General features: G+C 56.1%; 1 protein-coding gene across 3 annotated transcripts; it reads right to left on the bottom strand.

Annotated features, from left to right (window-relative positions):
- Positions 1 to 1,292: 1,292 nt before the first annotated feature.
- Positions 1,293 to 13,966, bottom strand: KCNK17 (potassium two pore domain channel subfamily K member 17). Of its 3 annotated transcripts, XM_025270549.3 has the most exons (7): positions 13,539 to 13,922; positions 9,884 to 9,998; positions 9,681 to 9,791; positions 8,336 to 8,427; positions 7,995 to 8,155; positions 7,375 to 7,549; positions 1,293 to 1,969 (listed from the first exon to the last, which is right to left on the bottom strand). In XM_025270549.3, the coding sequence occupies exons 1-7, from the start codon at positions 13,771 to 13,773 to the stop codon at positions 1,674 to 1,676; spliced, it is 1,185 nt and encodes a 394-aa protein (XP_025126334.3). In that variant the 5' UTR covers positions 13,774 to 13,922; the 3' UTR covers positions 1,293 to 1,673. The 3 variants fall into 3 exon arrangements, with proteins under 3 accessions (XP_025126334.3, XP_006074790.3, XP_025126347.3); XM_006074728.4 differs by lacking the exons at positions 8,336 to 8,427; positions 9,681 to 9,791 and having other exon boundaries at positions 13,539 to 13,966; XM_025270562.3 differs by lacking the exons at positions 1,293 to 1,969; positions 8,336 to 8,427; positions 9,681 to 9,791 and adding an exon at positions 1,983 to 2,410 and having other exon boundaries at positions 7,382 to 7,549; positions 13,539 to 13,966.
- Positions 13,967 to 14,219: the final 253 nt, after the last annotated feature.

Below are 14,219 nucleotides of genomic sequence, written 5' to 3'. Positions count from 1 at the left end.
AACTTCCCGATTTGTACTGAGAGTCCCAGCGTCTCTTCTTATTGGCTGTGGGGCAGACGTCTGTAGGGAACTGGCCAATCAGAAGCTTTCTTCGGCCCCGCCCCCAGCATCACAGGTTGTCAGTTGCCTGTGCAGCAGACATTCTTAGCAGGGATAGGCACGCGGTGATGGGCTGGGTGGAAATAGAAGGACTGTCTAGAGAGGCATGTGAAGAAAGAGGTTCAAGGCAAGACAGAATTGGAACCACAGAGGCCAATCTAGCACTCTGGGTTCCTCTCTCCTAGTTCTGAATTGCTAGGCCCTCCTTCTGGGGTGTGCTAAGTACAAGGAATGTTATTTCCAGAACTGCAGCAAACTCTTTTGCACTTCGACTTTCCTCTGCCCAGCCCGTAGGCCTTAAGAAGTGGGCATGGACCCTGATGTTTACTCGCTGGTGTTTGCTCCTGAGTCTGGCCTTGGTCCACTTTGGCCCAGGCCAGATGGGGCAAGCTGGATGGTGTAACAACCCTTTCTTCTTACTCTGCCAAGAGGCTGCCCCTGACCCAGTTCCACCAGGGCTCTGAGGCTGAGGGGTTTGCCCACAGGGAGGAGCTACATGGAGCAACCCCAGGTCCTTGAGATGCTATCTATAGGATGGTGGAGGGGAGCAGACTTGCAGGTGCCCACTGAGACCAAGGACCCAGCTGACCCAGGTGACCTGCAGGTGCTGGTTGGTACTGCCAGGGGCTCCTGGCTGGGCTTGGGTTCCTGGGTGTAGTGGGGACCACACAGCTCTGTGCTGCCTTAATAGCAACCCTGAGTAAGAGATAGAAATGCTTAGGGTGACGTGCTTTGCAAACAGAAATGACCTCTGCAAACTCTACCTGGCTTTACAAACGGTGGTTGGAGCCTTCAAATGCAGTGGGGCAGGTTGAGTCAAGAGGAGCCCACTGGCCTGTTCTGGGCTTTTCTGTGGTATAGTGAGTGATTGAGTAAGAATTAGGAGCCAAACTGGGACCAGTTGCCTGCTGCGTATAGGAGCCCTGAGAGGTATCAGCAAATCTGTAATGACTTTCCCTGGCAGGTCTCTGGGGCTGTGGGGAGCCTGCACTGCAGCCCCCAGTCCATTCCCTCCTCCTGTCTGGGGCAAATCCACCTGGGGAGGGAGTGATTTCTCTAATATGTTCCAGTCTCAGAAGCTGCCTTTGCCTCTGGGTACATGTGTCACCTGGAGTTAGAATTAGATTTGGTTATGAGTGACAGAAAAACTCAATTCATAGTGTTTTAAATAAGCTTAATTTTTATTTCTCTCTTATATAAATGAAGTCTGGTGGAATCCAGTCCAGGTTTGTTATGGTGCCTCTGCAAACGTCAAGAATCCAGGCTCCTTCTATTTCATTGTGTCACCAGTCTCAAACATGGCCTCCAACTCATGGTGCAATATGGCTGCCAGAGCTCCCGCCACCGTTGCAGCCAGCTAGAAGGGAGTGGTAAAGAGAAGTACCCTCCACACACTGTAAGTCACACAGATTACTTCTCTGTATATCCCACTGGATAAAATTTAATCATATAGCTGCACCTAGCTTCAACGGAAGACCAAAATCTGTAAACTTTTGTCTGGGCGGTCTTATGCTGAGCTTAAAATCAATAATCTTCTTGCTGAAGAAGAAAGTGGAACAAATGCTGGAATATAGTTAGCTGTCCTTTCCGCAGCATGAGACTTGAGTAGAAGGTTCTGGGTGCTGCCCCTCTGGAGAGCAGCTTGGCTGTGGGGAGTGGGGTCCTGCCTCCTCATCCAGGCCCTGACTCCAGCTTCGGGGCTTGAAGTTCCCCTTGGAACTCTGAGGATAGCAGGAGTATGATTCTCGTGGAGCCTCCAGTAAGGAGAGGATCAGTTTGATGATCAATGCCAGCCACGCCATCCCAAAGAGGATCCACAGAGACACTGTGTTCTGGTACCACAGTGGGTAATTCCGGGAGGGGTTCATTCCTGAGGGAGAAGCAAGGTCAGAGGATGCAGACCTGGGAAAGTCAGGGCCAAGTTCCCCAAACAGAAACAGACACACATGGCTTTGTGTGTATAAGCAGAACGTGGGAGGTCCTAACTGGTCTGAGATGGCTGGGATCACCTCCCTAGGATTCTAGGAAGCCTCCTGGATTAACTCCTAGAGTTTTGACCCTAAAATTCCCCTTTGTCTTTCTGCAGGACTCTGCTTATGCTCTGTCCCAGTGGTTCTCAAAGTGGGGCCTGGGGACCAGCACCATCAGCATCACCTGAGAGTTTGTTAGAAGTGCGAATGGTCTGGATTCCATTCCAGATCACTGAATCAGAAACTGTCATAGGAAATCCTCCAAGAGTGTGTAATACCTGCTCTGTGGTTTGCCTGTTTCTATGTTTGGTTTTCTCAAAGGAAAGGCAGCTTGCCAGCAGCTTTAGGAAGAAGGAATGGAACTGCTGGGGTTTGTATCCAGGCTCATTTCTCACTAGCTGTGTGACTGTCATCTGCCTGAATGTCCTTTGCCTGTGAAATGGGGACAATAATTTCTCCTCCTTGGCTTTTAGATAGGTCCTACACGCTCATCCCAGCGCCCATCATCTGCTTCTCCAGACTGGATTTGCACATCTCTCCCCCTTGAGCGCTGTGCTCCAGTTACTCTGGTCCTTCCCCTATTTCTCCATCTATCAACCTTCCTGCCCCAGGACTTTTGCACTCGCTGTCCTCGCAGTTCAGAATGCTCTTCATTTCCTCACCCTTCAGATCCCAGCTCAGAGACTAGACTGAGCCCCTGTGTTACCCTCTCTCACAGCCCTTGTGCTTTGGCCAGGTAAGTTACTTACTCTCTCTGGGCCTCAGCTTCCTCATCTATAAATTGGGGACAATAAGAGGGTCCACCTTCTAGGACTGTTGTGATTATCATATGGTTCGTATCGTAACGTGTTCATATTGTAACATGCCTGGCATGTAAGATCTGTAGTCAGGTGACTGTTTTTCTCAGCTTTGGAGCCCCACAGATCAGGACTGGATAGGGAATGATGGAAGGAGAAAACAGATGGACTCCCTGTGAGGCTTAGGTAGGTCATGTGAAGAGCCTGCTCCAGGGCTTCCCTGTTGGCTCAGTGGTAAAGAATCGCCTGCCAAAGCAGGAGATGAGGGTTCACCCCCGGGTCTGGGAAGATGCCACATGCTGCAGAGCACCTTAGCCCGAGCACCACAATTACTGAGCCTGTGCTCTAGAGTTTGGGAACTGCAACTGCTGAAGCCCAAGCGCCCTAGAGCCTGTGCTCAGCAACAAGAGGAGCCACTAAAATAAGAAGCCCGCACAGCAACTGGAGAGTAGCCTCACAGCAACGAAGACCCAGCACAGCCAAAAATAAATTTAAAAATAAATAAAATTATATATATAAGAGGCTGCTTATAACTTCGTTCTTCCCTCTGTCCTGGGGGTCTATCTTACCTCCCTCATCAGAACAAGATTGTTCAAAGGGCAGAGCTCTGGCCTTTTATTTCCCTGACATCTTCTTCTGTCTCCGATCTGTATACTACCCACCTCTCTGTCCACTTCCCATTCTGTCCTGCTGGCCCCAACACCACCACTCCTCACTGTCTTCCCCAGCCTGGACACGTCTCCTGGGTCCCAGCTTGGGGATGAGCGCACAGCCCTGGAGCTGACATCACCGCCTGGCAGCAGCCCGGATTGCATTACGCTGATTGGGTTAGGAGGCCACGATTCCGCTGGCGGTCCCAAATGAGAGCAGCTGTGAGCCAGCTCTCTGCCCCCGGGGACCGGTCGGCTTGGCTTGCTCCTGTCGATGGAAGGGGGAGGAGGTGTTCTTCTCCCTTCTGATTTCATTTTTTCTTTAGCTGAAATCGTAAGCAGCAGGAGACCCAGCAGCTGGCAAGGCGCTCAACTGAGTTGCAAATGCAATTGGGGGACGTGGGGGCTGGCTGCAGGGCCAAGGAGGGGCAAGCGGCTGGGACCTGAGGGCTGCTCTGACCGCGGCGTTTGGACAAGAGGATCGGCTATGAAGACAACGCCCCTGTGGCTGCTGACATGGGACAGTGGAGGCCCAGAGTCCAGGTGGTGGACCTCAGCATTCCCATCCGAGAAAGGGGTTTGACCCTGTCCCTAGAAGACAAGGAGGGCTGAGAGACATGGGGAAGAGCTGAAGGTGGATTGTCCCCTCTCAGCTATGGAAGATTCCAGAACATGTGCACATGAGGATCCCTAGCTTGGGAGTCTATCCTAGACCTGTCCTTGGCTTGCTTGCCCTATGACTTTCATCAACTTCTTTCTCCTCTCTGGGGCTGTCGCTGAGGCAGCGGGGGGGCTGATTGTGCAGACTGGGCACCGTACAACCCTAGAGGGTTGCCATTCACACCCAGCACAAGGAAGATGTGCTCGTGGACCTGGTGTGGCCTCTGTCCTTGTCTCCACTAGGCTCTGTGACCTTTAAGAATTACAGGCACTATCATGTCACCTACCCAGCTCCTCTGAAAACCTTCAGAACTTTCTTGTAGTCTTAGGACAGAGTCCAAAATTCATGACTCAGCCTGAGAAGGCTCTTTATGTGACCAGGCCCTGCCTCCCTCTCCACTCTGAGCTCCCTGCTTCCGCACTGGACGTGGGTGCCCAGGAAATACTCTTCTGACCAGTCCAGCTGCAGTAGCCTCAAGCCAGAGCTGTGTGTTCTCATGGAGAGGGCAAATGAGGGCACGTGTGGTCACTTGTCATGAGGCGCTGAGACGGCTGCAGAAGGAAAAGTGCGTGGTGCAGGGGACAGAGCTGCCCATTGCCACTCCGTGGGCGTGGTCTGCCTGGCACCCCTGTGGACTTAAAGGGCCCTCGTGGGTTCATACCAGGCCTTCTCAGTCAGAGCATGTGGTGGGAGGGGGCTCTGGGGGGCCTGCACCCCACACACCAGCCTCCCTGCCCTGTCAGTCCCCACTGGGTGGCTCACAGGGTAGCAGGGACCCTCTGATCAGCCCTCCTTGCTCCTGCAGAGATGGCTGTGTGGAGGTCGCGGCCCACCTCCCAAGCCCCTGCTCCCCCAGTGGTGGCAGAGACCTTGTCTCCTCTTTCCAGGGTGCCATGTCTAGAGACGCCTGCCTCCTCCCCCTGGCCCTGCCTTCCCTCAGGGGACCATGGGGCCTCGGGACATCCTCACAGAGCATCCTAACAACCCACAGAGGTTTGTCCAGACATGCTTCTAAGGAGCCTATTGTCAGCTCTTCCCACCTAGGACCAAACTCTAGAGCCCTAGTGGTCAGTGGGCACCAAGAGACTGTAGTTAGGGGTCCCATTCCCATTTCTCTTCCCTGCTTTTTGCACAGGGCACCCTCAGAGAACAAGGACTTGTGGGTTTAAAACTGGGGCAAATCCTGAGTTTCATCCTTTGAGCCCTGGGGTAAGGGGGAGAGTTGGTGGGAGGGGGCCAGAATGACTACAGAAAAGCCCTGAGGTTTTCAGAGGAGCTGGGCAGGTGACATGAATTTTTTTTTTTTGGCTGGCCCCCATGGCACGTGGGATCTTAGTTCCCCAAGCGGGGATCGAACTAAGGCCTCTGCATGGGAAGCACAGAGTCTTAACCACTGGACAGCCAGGGAAGTTCCAGGACTTGTAATTTTTAAAGGTCATAAGAGCCAAAGGAGCACAAGGACAGAGATTATGCCAGTCCATGGGTGCCCTTCTCATTGTGCTCTGTGTGAATGGCAACCGCTTAGGGTTGTGCAGTGCCCAACCTGCGCAACCAGCCATATGCAATGGCCCTGCCTAGACTAGGGAAACGGCAGTGGGCAGAGAGGAGAGGACAGATCCAGAACTCATTCTCTGAGCTTCATGTGTGTGAGTGAGTGTGTGTGTGTGTGTGTGTCTGTGTGTGTCTGTGTGTGTTTGGGGTGCAGTTGAGGCCTTGGGGACGCTGGCGTCACCTGTCCTCAGACACATTTCTCCTCTGGGGCCAGGAGTGGAAGCATGACTCACTTGGAGGAAACCATCCCAAAGACTTCCTTCCAGAGCAACAGCGTCCCTTCCAGGATGGGGGACATCGGGAAGGGGCACCATGAGGCCCCAACACTGGACCCTGGGGATGGAGAGGTGCAGGGAAGCGGGCCCGGCACCCAGGCCAGAAGGCGCTGACCATCACCAGGCCCAGCCCCTCGTTTTACAGACAGGAACACTGCGGCCCAGACGGGGGTTATGGGAGGCCGTCTGGAAAGGGTAAGAGTTCTTGGAGGCAAACAGATCAGAATTCGTGTCCTACTAGCTGTGTGATAGCAGGTAAATGGCTTGGCCTCTCTGAGCATCATCTTCCTCCTCAGTAAAATGCAGTGACAATCATTACTCTTAATGGGCTAGCTCTTTGTTACTTTGGTAGGACCTCATTTCTTTTTTTATTAAATGTATTTACTTATTTGGCTGCACCGAGTCTCAGCTGTGGCACGCGGGCTCTAGTTCCCTGACCAGAACTAGATGAAACCCGGGCCCCTGGCATTGAGAGCATGGAGTGTAGCCACTGGGCCACCAAGGAAGTCCCGGGACCTCATTTCCGTATTCCAGTCTGGGTTCTGTCTTTCTCTGAAGGAGAGAAGGGACTCCTCCCCGGTTTAGGATCAGCGATGGGAGGCGGGGCACAAAGCCCGCCTGAGGCCTGTGTGTGGTGGTGCTGGGGGGCCTCTGCTTGTTTGGTGACCCTTTGGGGGCAGGGAGTGAAGGGGGATGAGGCTGCCCCTGCGCCCACAGAACGCCTCTCTGCTGCCCCCTGCTGGGCACCCACCCCACTCTGTTCTGCAAGGACAGTTGCTCCTGTTTACCTTGCCCACGATGGGTGATGACCATCGAATAAATCCCACCCTGGACACTCTGGGCCACACAGCTCTTTCTTGCTAACACTCAAGAGTTTGGAGGCTGACTGGGGGCTGGGAGAGGCTGGGGTTTTCTGATTCTCCCAGGCTCTCCTGCCAGACAACCCTGCACTGTGATGGGGGCGACGTGGCCCTCAACCCAGGGACAGTAAGAAGTTGGCATTTTGTGGGGCAGGGTGAAGTGGGGGAGAGGTGAATGAGAGAGGCCCTGGCCAAAGATGGATGGGGGAGGGGACTCAGAGCCCCCCTTTTTCTGATAAGCTTTAAAAATATGTGACCCTGTGGGATCCTCAGGTTCCTCGGAATGACTAGAAATGTGGCTTACAGCCCGAGGCGCTGGGTTCAAACTCCAGCTGTCACTTTTAGCTGGGCGGCCTTAACCCCATCACACCACAAAGGCAGGTTAAACCAGCCAAACTAAGCCTGTGTGCTCTGGACTTTGGGTCCCCAAACCCCATGGGCTGGGCATGCAGCAGGTGCCCAGGGATGCGGGCTACGAGCAGATGCATGCAGGGTGCCGCTCGCGTCTCACCAATCACGTAGTCGCCGAAGCCCACGGTGCTGAGAGTGACGAAGGAGAAGTAGAAGCCCTCCACATAGGTCCAGCCTTCCATGTGGTTGAAGAGCAGCGGGGGCAACAGCAGGAAAAGCAGGAGGCCCGACAGGAGGGCGCTGGAGCCCGCCAGCCACCGGGCCTTGGCCGGGTCCTGTGGGTACACACGGCGCCCAGCCCCCGTGAGGCTAGTTCTGCCCGGTGTGTGCGGCCCTGGGATGGCGGGGTGGGGTTGGGCAGATAGCCTGGGGGGTACTGAGCTGCAGACAGGGCTAGCACTCCCCTGGGTAAGGAGGGAGGTGCCCTCGGGGCTTCTCCACCAGTGTGTGTTCCCCGGGCTCCTGAAAAGGGCTTGGCTGCCTCGTGCCTTTCCTATGTCTCCCCACTGATGCCCCTTTGTTACTGAAGACCCCCCCCCATTCTGGGCAGTGACCCCCCCAACCCCACTGCACTCCTACCAGGAACCCTGATTTCCAGAAAGACCTTCTGCTTCCAGCAGTGACCCACCCCCTGGGGCACCCCGTGACTGCCAGCATCCACCCTTTTCTACCAGAGACTCTCCCTCCAGGTGGCGGTGGCGGCCCCCGCAGCCCCCTCACCTTCCAGGCGCCCCCCAGCCTGCGGGCACAGCGGTGTACCGCCTGCTGCATGCAGTGCCCCAGGCGGTTGAGCACCACGAGGTTGAGCGGGATCCCCACGAGAGCAAAGAAGATGCAGAAGAGCCGGGCGGCCATCGTGCGGGGGCTCAGGTTCCCGTAGCCTGAGGGCAGCAAGGGGACACTTCAGGGAGCCTTTCTATCCTCAGGGGCCCCAGTTCTACCATTGCTACGGATGGGACGCGGCAGCTGGGCTGCCCTTCCCGGGCGCTGTGCAGGGCCCGACACACTCCCTCCCTCAGCCCAGCCTTAGCCTCCCTTCCCATGGAGGTCATGCCCCAGACCTGCAGACTGGAAGACCAAAGCTCTAGGAGGGACGGTGTTTGCACCATAAAACGTGAGAATCCCGTTTGTCCTCGCTTCGCTTCTTCCCTCCCTGGGCGGGCGGAGAGATGGGAGAGGGGGACGGAAGGATGCAGAGCCCCTAGGGCCCTCCTCCCCCTCAGAGCTGGCCCAGACAGTTTTAGGGCTACACCGAGCGGACAGAATGGAGAGGGACAGAGTCCACGTTGGAATGGTAGAGCTGGGCAGAGAGGCTGCGAACCTCTGAATCAGGTGGGCCTGGGGCAGGGGGTGTGGGGGTGTGGGGCTCAGAGATGAGGGCGCCCTGCACACCCGGGAGGCCTGGACCACAGTGAGTACATCAGCACCCCCTCCTGCTCTGGAGCTCAGGGAATGCTGGTGGAATGGGTATTTTGGAATTTATTAACGTGTCAGCATTTGTTGAGTGCCCACGGTATGCCAGGCTTATGCTAGACCCCTGGGGTGTAAGGATGAATAAACACCATTCTGCCTCATCCTTCTGGGGCCCATTGGCGTCAAGGGGCCTCCCAAGCATGCTTGCTTCACGGTGGAGGACTACCCAAGTCCCCGGGTAGCCTGAGATCTGCTTCCAAGAAGTATTTTCTAATTTAAAGCTAGATAGAGAGTCCTCTGGGTGCATCTTCTTAGCTCCACTCTGGGGAGGAAAGGGCGGCAGGGGGTGGGGTGGGGCGGGGTGGGAGTAGGGGGCGGCTGGGATCCTGGTTTTCTGGGGCCAGCGTCCTGGCTGGAGGAGGTAGCTGTAGCCACCAGTGGGGTCAGCCTGCCACCTGGTGGTGAGTATTGTGTCATGCAGGCTCCGGGGCAGGGCGGCTGGGCTGGTTGATCAGGCAGCCCCACTGAGTTATTTCCTGGGTGTAGAGTTGGAGGGGTCTAGGTCACTCTTCTTCTCCAAACAACAGCCCCCAGACACCCTCCCAGGACAAGTTTCGCCTCTGCTCTCCTGAGGACAGGGCCAGAGGAACGGGAGTGAGAACTAATCGGGCGTCCCTGTGTGTGGGGGAGGAGAGGGGCTTGGGGAGGATGGTGATGGGGGTGAGGAGGTGCCTTAGTGAGCTGGGGGGAGGCCTCTGACAGTGGCCACCTCTCCCAAGGCTGAGACAGGGCGTTCTGTCCCTTCTTCCTTCCCAAGTTCCCCTTATTCTCCTGCACCCCCTCCTGCCGCCCTTCCAGGCTCCGTGTTAGGTGGGCTTGACTGAGCAGACCAGGACCCTTACAGTGCCCAGAGGGTCTTTACCGCTACACAGGGGACCCTCTGCTTCCTGAAAGGTTGTTTAGCAGAAATCCCCAGAGCAGGACTTCACAAACCTTCCAGGAACCTGGGTGGAGGGCAGGAGTCGATTCAGCAGATCTTCCGTAAGACCAAGGTTCTGCTCCCAGGCGGTGTCCAGGCTGCTCGGCCTGACTGTGCTTGAGGTCCTAGTAATGCCTCCGAAAGTAGCTGGTCCCGGTCTCTCAGGCAAGGCCACCCTCCCCAGCACCATCCCCCCCCGACCCCATCCTTCTCTTACCGATGGTGGTGATGGTGGACACGGAGAAGAAGAAGGAGCCCACGAACTCCCAGCGTCCCATGCTGGTAGTGTTGCCAAGGACGATGTCCCCATTTTTGTATGCCTCGATGATGCCCTGGGGGAGAGGCTATAGTGACCACCAGGCTCTCTGGGGCAATGGGGCCCCTGCACCCAAACACACACACACACACACACACACACACATGCACAGAGCCATCCTTGTAACCACTCTGATCTCAGCCTGTCTGGAGGAAGGAGGCTCTTCCTGTGCAACCAGGGCCTCCCCCAGGGCAGGGAGCATGGGGACAGCTCCTTCCCCTGTCTACCCTGGAGCCCAGATCAGCCCTGGGTATCACACTGGCTGGGAGAACTCCATTTGTTTTCTCTCCTGTTCACTCTCATTCTTGCAACAAGCCCTGGTCAGGACCTGCATGTGAGGTATCAGGGGAACTGAAGATGAAAGAGACATGACCTCAGTTTTCAGTGCGACAAAGCCAAACTTAACTTTGTTTCTTTTAATTTTTAAATTATCTATCTATATTTTTGGCCATGCCAATCGGCATGTGGGATCTTAGTTCCCTGATGAGGGATCGTCCCCCTGAATTGGAAATGCAGTCTTAGCCACTGGATTGCCAGTGAAGTCGCCAAACTCAACTAACTTTGATACAGTGTCCTCCATGAAGCTTTAGGCACCCAGCTACGTGATTCTGGGCAAGATAGCCAACTTCTCTGTGCCTCAGTCTCTTTCTCTGTAAAACGGGAATATTAATAGCACCCACTTCATGGAGTTGTTGAGGTTTAACGAGTTATTAGGTGTAAAGGCTTAGAAAAGTACCTGCAACACGGTTAAGGTTAGCAACTGCTATCATTATCATTATTATGAATATAATGCTGTAGAAATACGGGATAGGAAGGGTGTGCATTCTGATGGGGGTAGGGTTAGAAGACTTCATGGAGAGGGTGATTGCTTTTCTTTAACGTACCAAAGTACAAAATACAGTTTTATTAAGAATTATGTGTGTTTTCCCCCATGATTCTCGATTTTCTGAAAGGTGCTTATTTTGCCTCCATACGTACTTTAAAAAATGTATGTCATCAACATTAGCATTCTGTATAAATGTGAGAAGGCAGCTGAGGGTGATGCTTTAGTTGGGCCTTCCTAGAGGGTTGGCTAGGATTGTTCCTGGTAGAAGGACGTTTAGGGAAATAGGACCACAGGAGCACAGGCTGGAAGGGAGGACTGTGTCTGGGATACTGAAAGGTGGTTGGCAGCCAGGCTGGGGATGGAGTGGCAGGCTTCTCCCAAGGTCACCGAGTAAAGAGGAGGCAAGCTCAGGTATGTGTGCTCCGTGGCAGCTGGCAGTACAGAAGATGCTGGCAGATCCGGAGAGGAGAGAGTCCTGCAGGGGTGAGTGATGGAGAGGGCCTGGCCTGCATCCCGGTACGGAGTGCCCAGGAGGCACAGAGAGGAGGTTCTCAGAAGCCCAGGGCTCTGGCCTTATTTGGTGTGGGTAGTGAGGGACACATCTAAGAGCTCTCTGAAGGTGTGTGGATTCGGGGACAGATATTCGGAGCAGGGAAGAGCAGAGCCGCTTACTCTTGACCCGGGGGGAATTTGAGGGCTGCTAGGAAGGTGCAAGAGGAGAAGGGGGCAGGAGAGGATGAGATGGTTGAATAGCATCACCAACTCAAAGGACATGAACTTGGGTAAACTCTGGGAGATGGTGAGCGACAGGGAGGCTTGGCATGCTCCAGTCCAGGGGGTCACAAAGAGTTGGACACAACTTAACAACTGAACGACAACAACAGGAAGTTACATGAACATGTCTGCCCTCACTGGGGAGATCTGGGTTGGAGACACCACATCTGTATTCCTGGGGATGGTTGAAGCCACAGGGGGCTGAGGAAGGAGGTGAAGTGGAGGTGAGCCGGAGGTGGGTGGAGGGGAAGAGATGAGAGCTCCGCTAAGAAACTTGGGAAGCACCCCCATACACAGATCTGCACTGAGGCAGTCCTCATGGTGGTTGAGAGCCCCAACACTCTGACTCTGAAGCCGTGCCTTTGTATGTAATCTCTCTGAGCCTCAGTTTCTCCATCTCTACAATGGGCACGATAATAATGGCATCTACCTGTGAGACAGGTAGACTCACAGGAGCAAGCTCACACACTAGGAACAGCACCTGACTCGCAGTAAGCGCTGCATGGAAGTATTTCCTATCATTCCCATTGCCGTCACTGTCACATTTTGGGGGGCCAGGCTGCTTGTAATTGAAGTTCACCACCTTTTCAAGGGGAGTGTCGCATAGCCTCCAGGACTAGGTGGTCTGTATTTGTAGAAGTTTAAAGATAAGGTGGAGGTGTCATCTGAGATTCTTAGCAGAGATAGTCCTCTGCTGGGCTCCGGGCCTGACACATCCACCCAGTCCCAGGGCTCAGGACTTCACCTCCGCTCCAGTGCCCTTGTCCCTTGCTAGCAGACACACTTCCCTGCCACCTTCTGGGGACCAGCTTTGGGCTGGCAACTCTGGGACACAGGCCCTGCTTTCCTCGCCAGAAAAGGCACCCGGACTGCAGAGCGGGGACGTCTGGCTAGGGGTGCAGCTGTCTGCGCTCATGGACCAAGCCAGGGACCTGGAGATGGAAGCTTGCGTCAGATCGGAGCAGCCCTCCGTCCAGCCCAGGGTCGAAGGAGACCTTCATCCATCGTGAGGCCTGGAAGAACCCTCCCCTGCCTGCCTCCCTCCCCTAACCCCGCTGAGTCTTCCCCCACCCACTCAGCAGTCTCTGCCCTCCACGATCTCTGCATCCTCCCACCCGCCGACCCCTGCAGACCCTCTGGGCCCTCGCTGCGTGCCCTCAGACTCGGAGAAACCCGGGTTCAGCCACCGAACTTCCCTGTGTCTGCTGCTTTCTTTTTGCGCACCTCAAATCCCCGGGCCCCTGGCTCCTGCACCTCGGCCCCATTCCACTTAACCTGGGGCGTTTTGTGTGTGTGTGTGTGGCAGCGGGGACAAGAGCGCTCTGCATCCCCTTTCCTCCCAGCCTCCAACGATCTTGCTGCCGGCTCGATCATCATCAGACCAGACCAGCGCCCTCTGCTGTCCCCGTCCCCAGGTCTCAAATTCGCATGTGGGTCTCCTGTGGAAGGGGCCATGGGTACCCCTTCGCCCTTCGCCCGCTGTCCGACCCCACACAGCGCCCTGAATTCCCAGGTGGACCCCTCCCGCCTTCTCCCAAGCTGAGCAGCGCGCTCTGTCTTAACGCCGCCCGGACCCGGTCGGGCCCACCAGCCCTGGACCCCGTCAGTGCGCCCCCTATCGCCTTCACCCCGAGATTTGGATGCGCGCGCCACGCAACTCTCCGGACAGGGAGGGTTTCGCCTCTCGCCCCGAACCCTGGGCTCATGGCGCCGCGCTGCGCATTTCTCTCGCCCGAGCCGGGGTCTTTGCATCGGCGGCCATCCAGCCCAGGACTCTGGTCTCCTCCCTGCAACGCGCGCCCCCAGTCGTCCGCGCGTCCGTGCCTTCCACTTTATTTCGGAGAAGTGCTCCTGGCGGTGCCCTGACCGGAGCCGGACCGTGCCCTTTCTCCCCGTGCCCGTGCGGTCCGCTGAGCCAGCGCCCCCGCGCCCGGGCCGCCCAGACTCTCCCCTCACCCGGATCAGCGAGTCCAGCGCCTGGCCATCCAGACACGTGAAGTTCCGCAGCAGTGCCCACTTGTCGCTCTGGAATCTCTTGCTGGAATCGTGCGCCGCGGGGCTCTCCAGCACCCAGAACACGCAGGTGCCCAGGACCAGGTAAGTCAGGTAGGTGAACAGCAGGAGCAATGTGCTCGGCACCGGCATCGCGCAGCCCTGGACCCTGCGCTCGCTCGCATCCCAGGCTCTCCATCCGCTCTTAGCCGGAGAGGCGGAGAGGCGGGAGTCGGGAGCCATGGACCCAGACCGAGGCGCAAAGGAAGGGCTAGGGAGGAGCTTGGCTGGTCCCTTCTCTGGCTAACGCCCGCCTCTGCCCCGTTTTCTCAGCAGAGGAGGTGTGTGCTGGGGAATGGGACAGTCCTGCCCCACCCCGAGCTGGGATCCAATCCCCGAGACAAAAAGAGGGCAAGCTGTGGGCATCTGGCCCCGCCTCGAATGCGTGTGGAGTGCCCACCCCCCGGCACGCCTAGCTCAGGAAGAAGGGGAGGTCTGTTGGTGACCGCAGGCGCTGGGAAAGACCGGCCCAGGGCCTCCCCGTATCCTGTATGTAGCAACAGGTGGGAGGAACTCCTGCAGATCGCGCTCAGGGGGAAGAGAAAGCGGCAGGCAAGTTTATTTTCCCGGGGCCCTGGGATTATT

Source organism: Bubalus bubalis, chromosome 2, assembly GCF_019923935.1.
Source record: "Bubalus bubalis isolate 160015118507 breed Murrah chromosome 2, NDDB_SH_1, whole genome shotgun sequence".
Lineage (NCBI taxonomy): Eukaryota > Metazoa > Chordata > Mammalia > Artiodactyla > Bovidae > Bubalus > Bubalus bubalis.
This window is presented reverse-complemented; position numbering and strand designations above follow the sequence as displayed.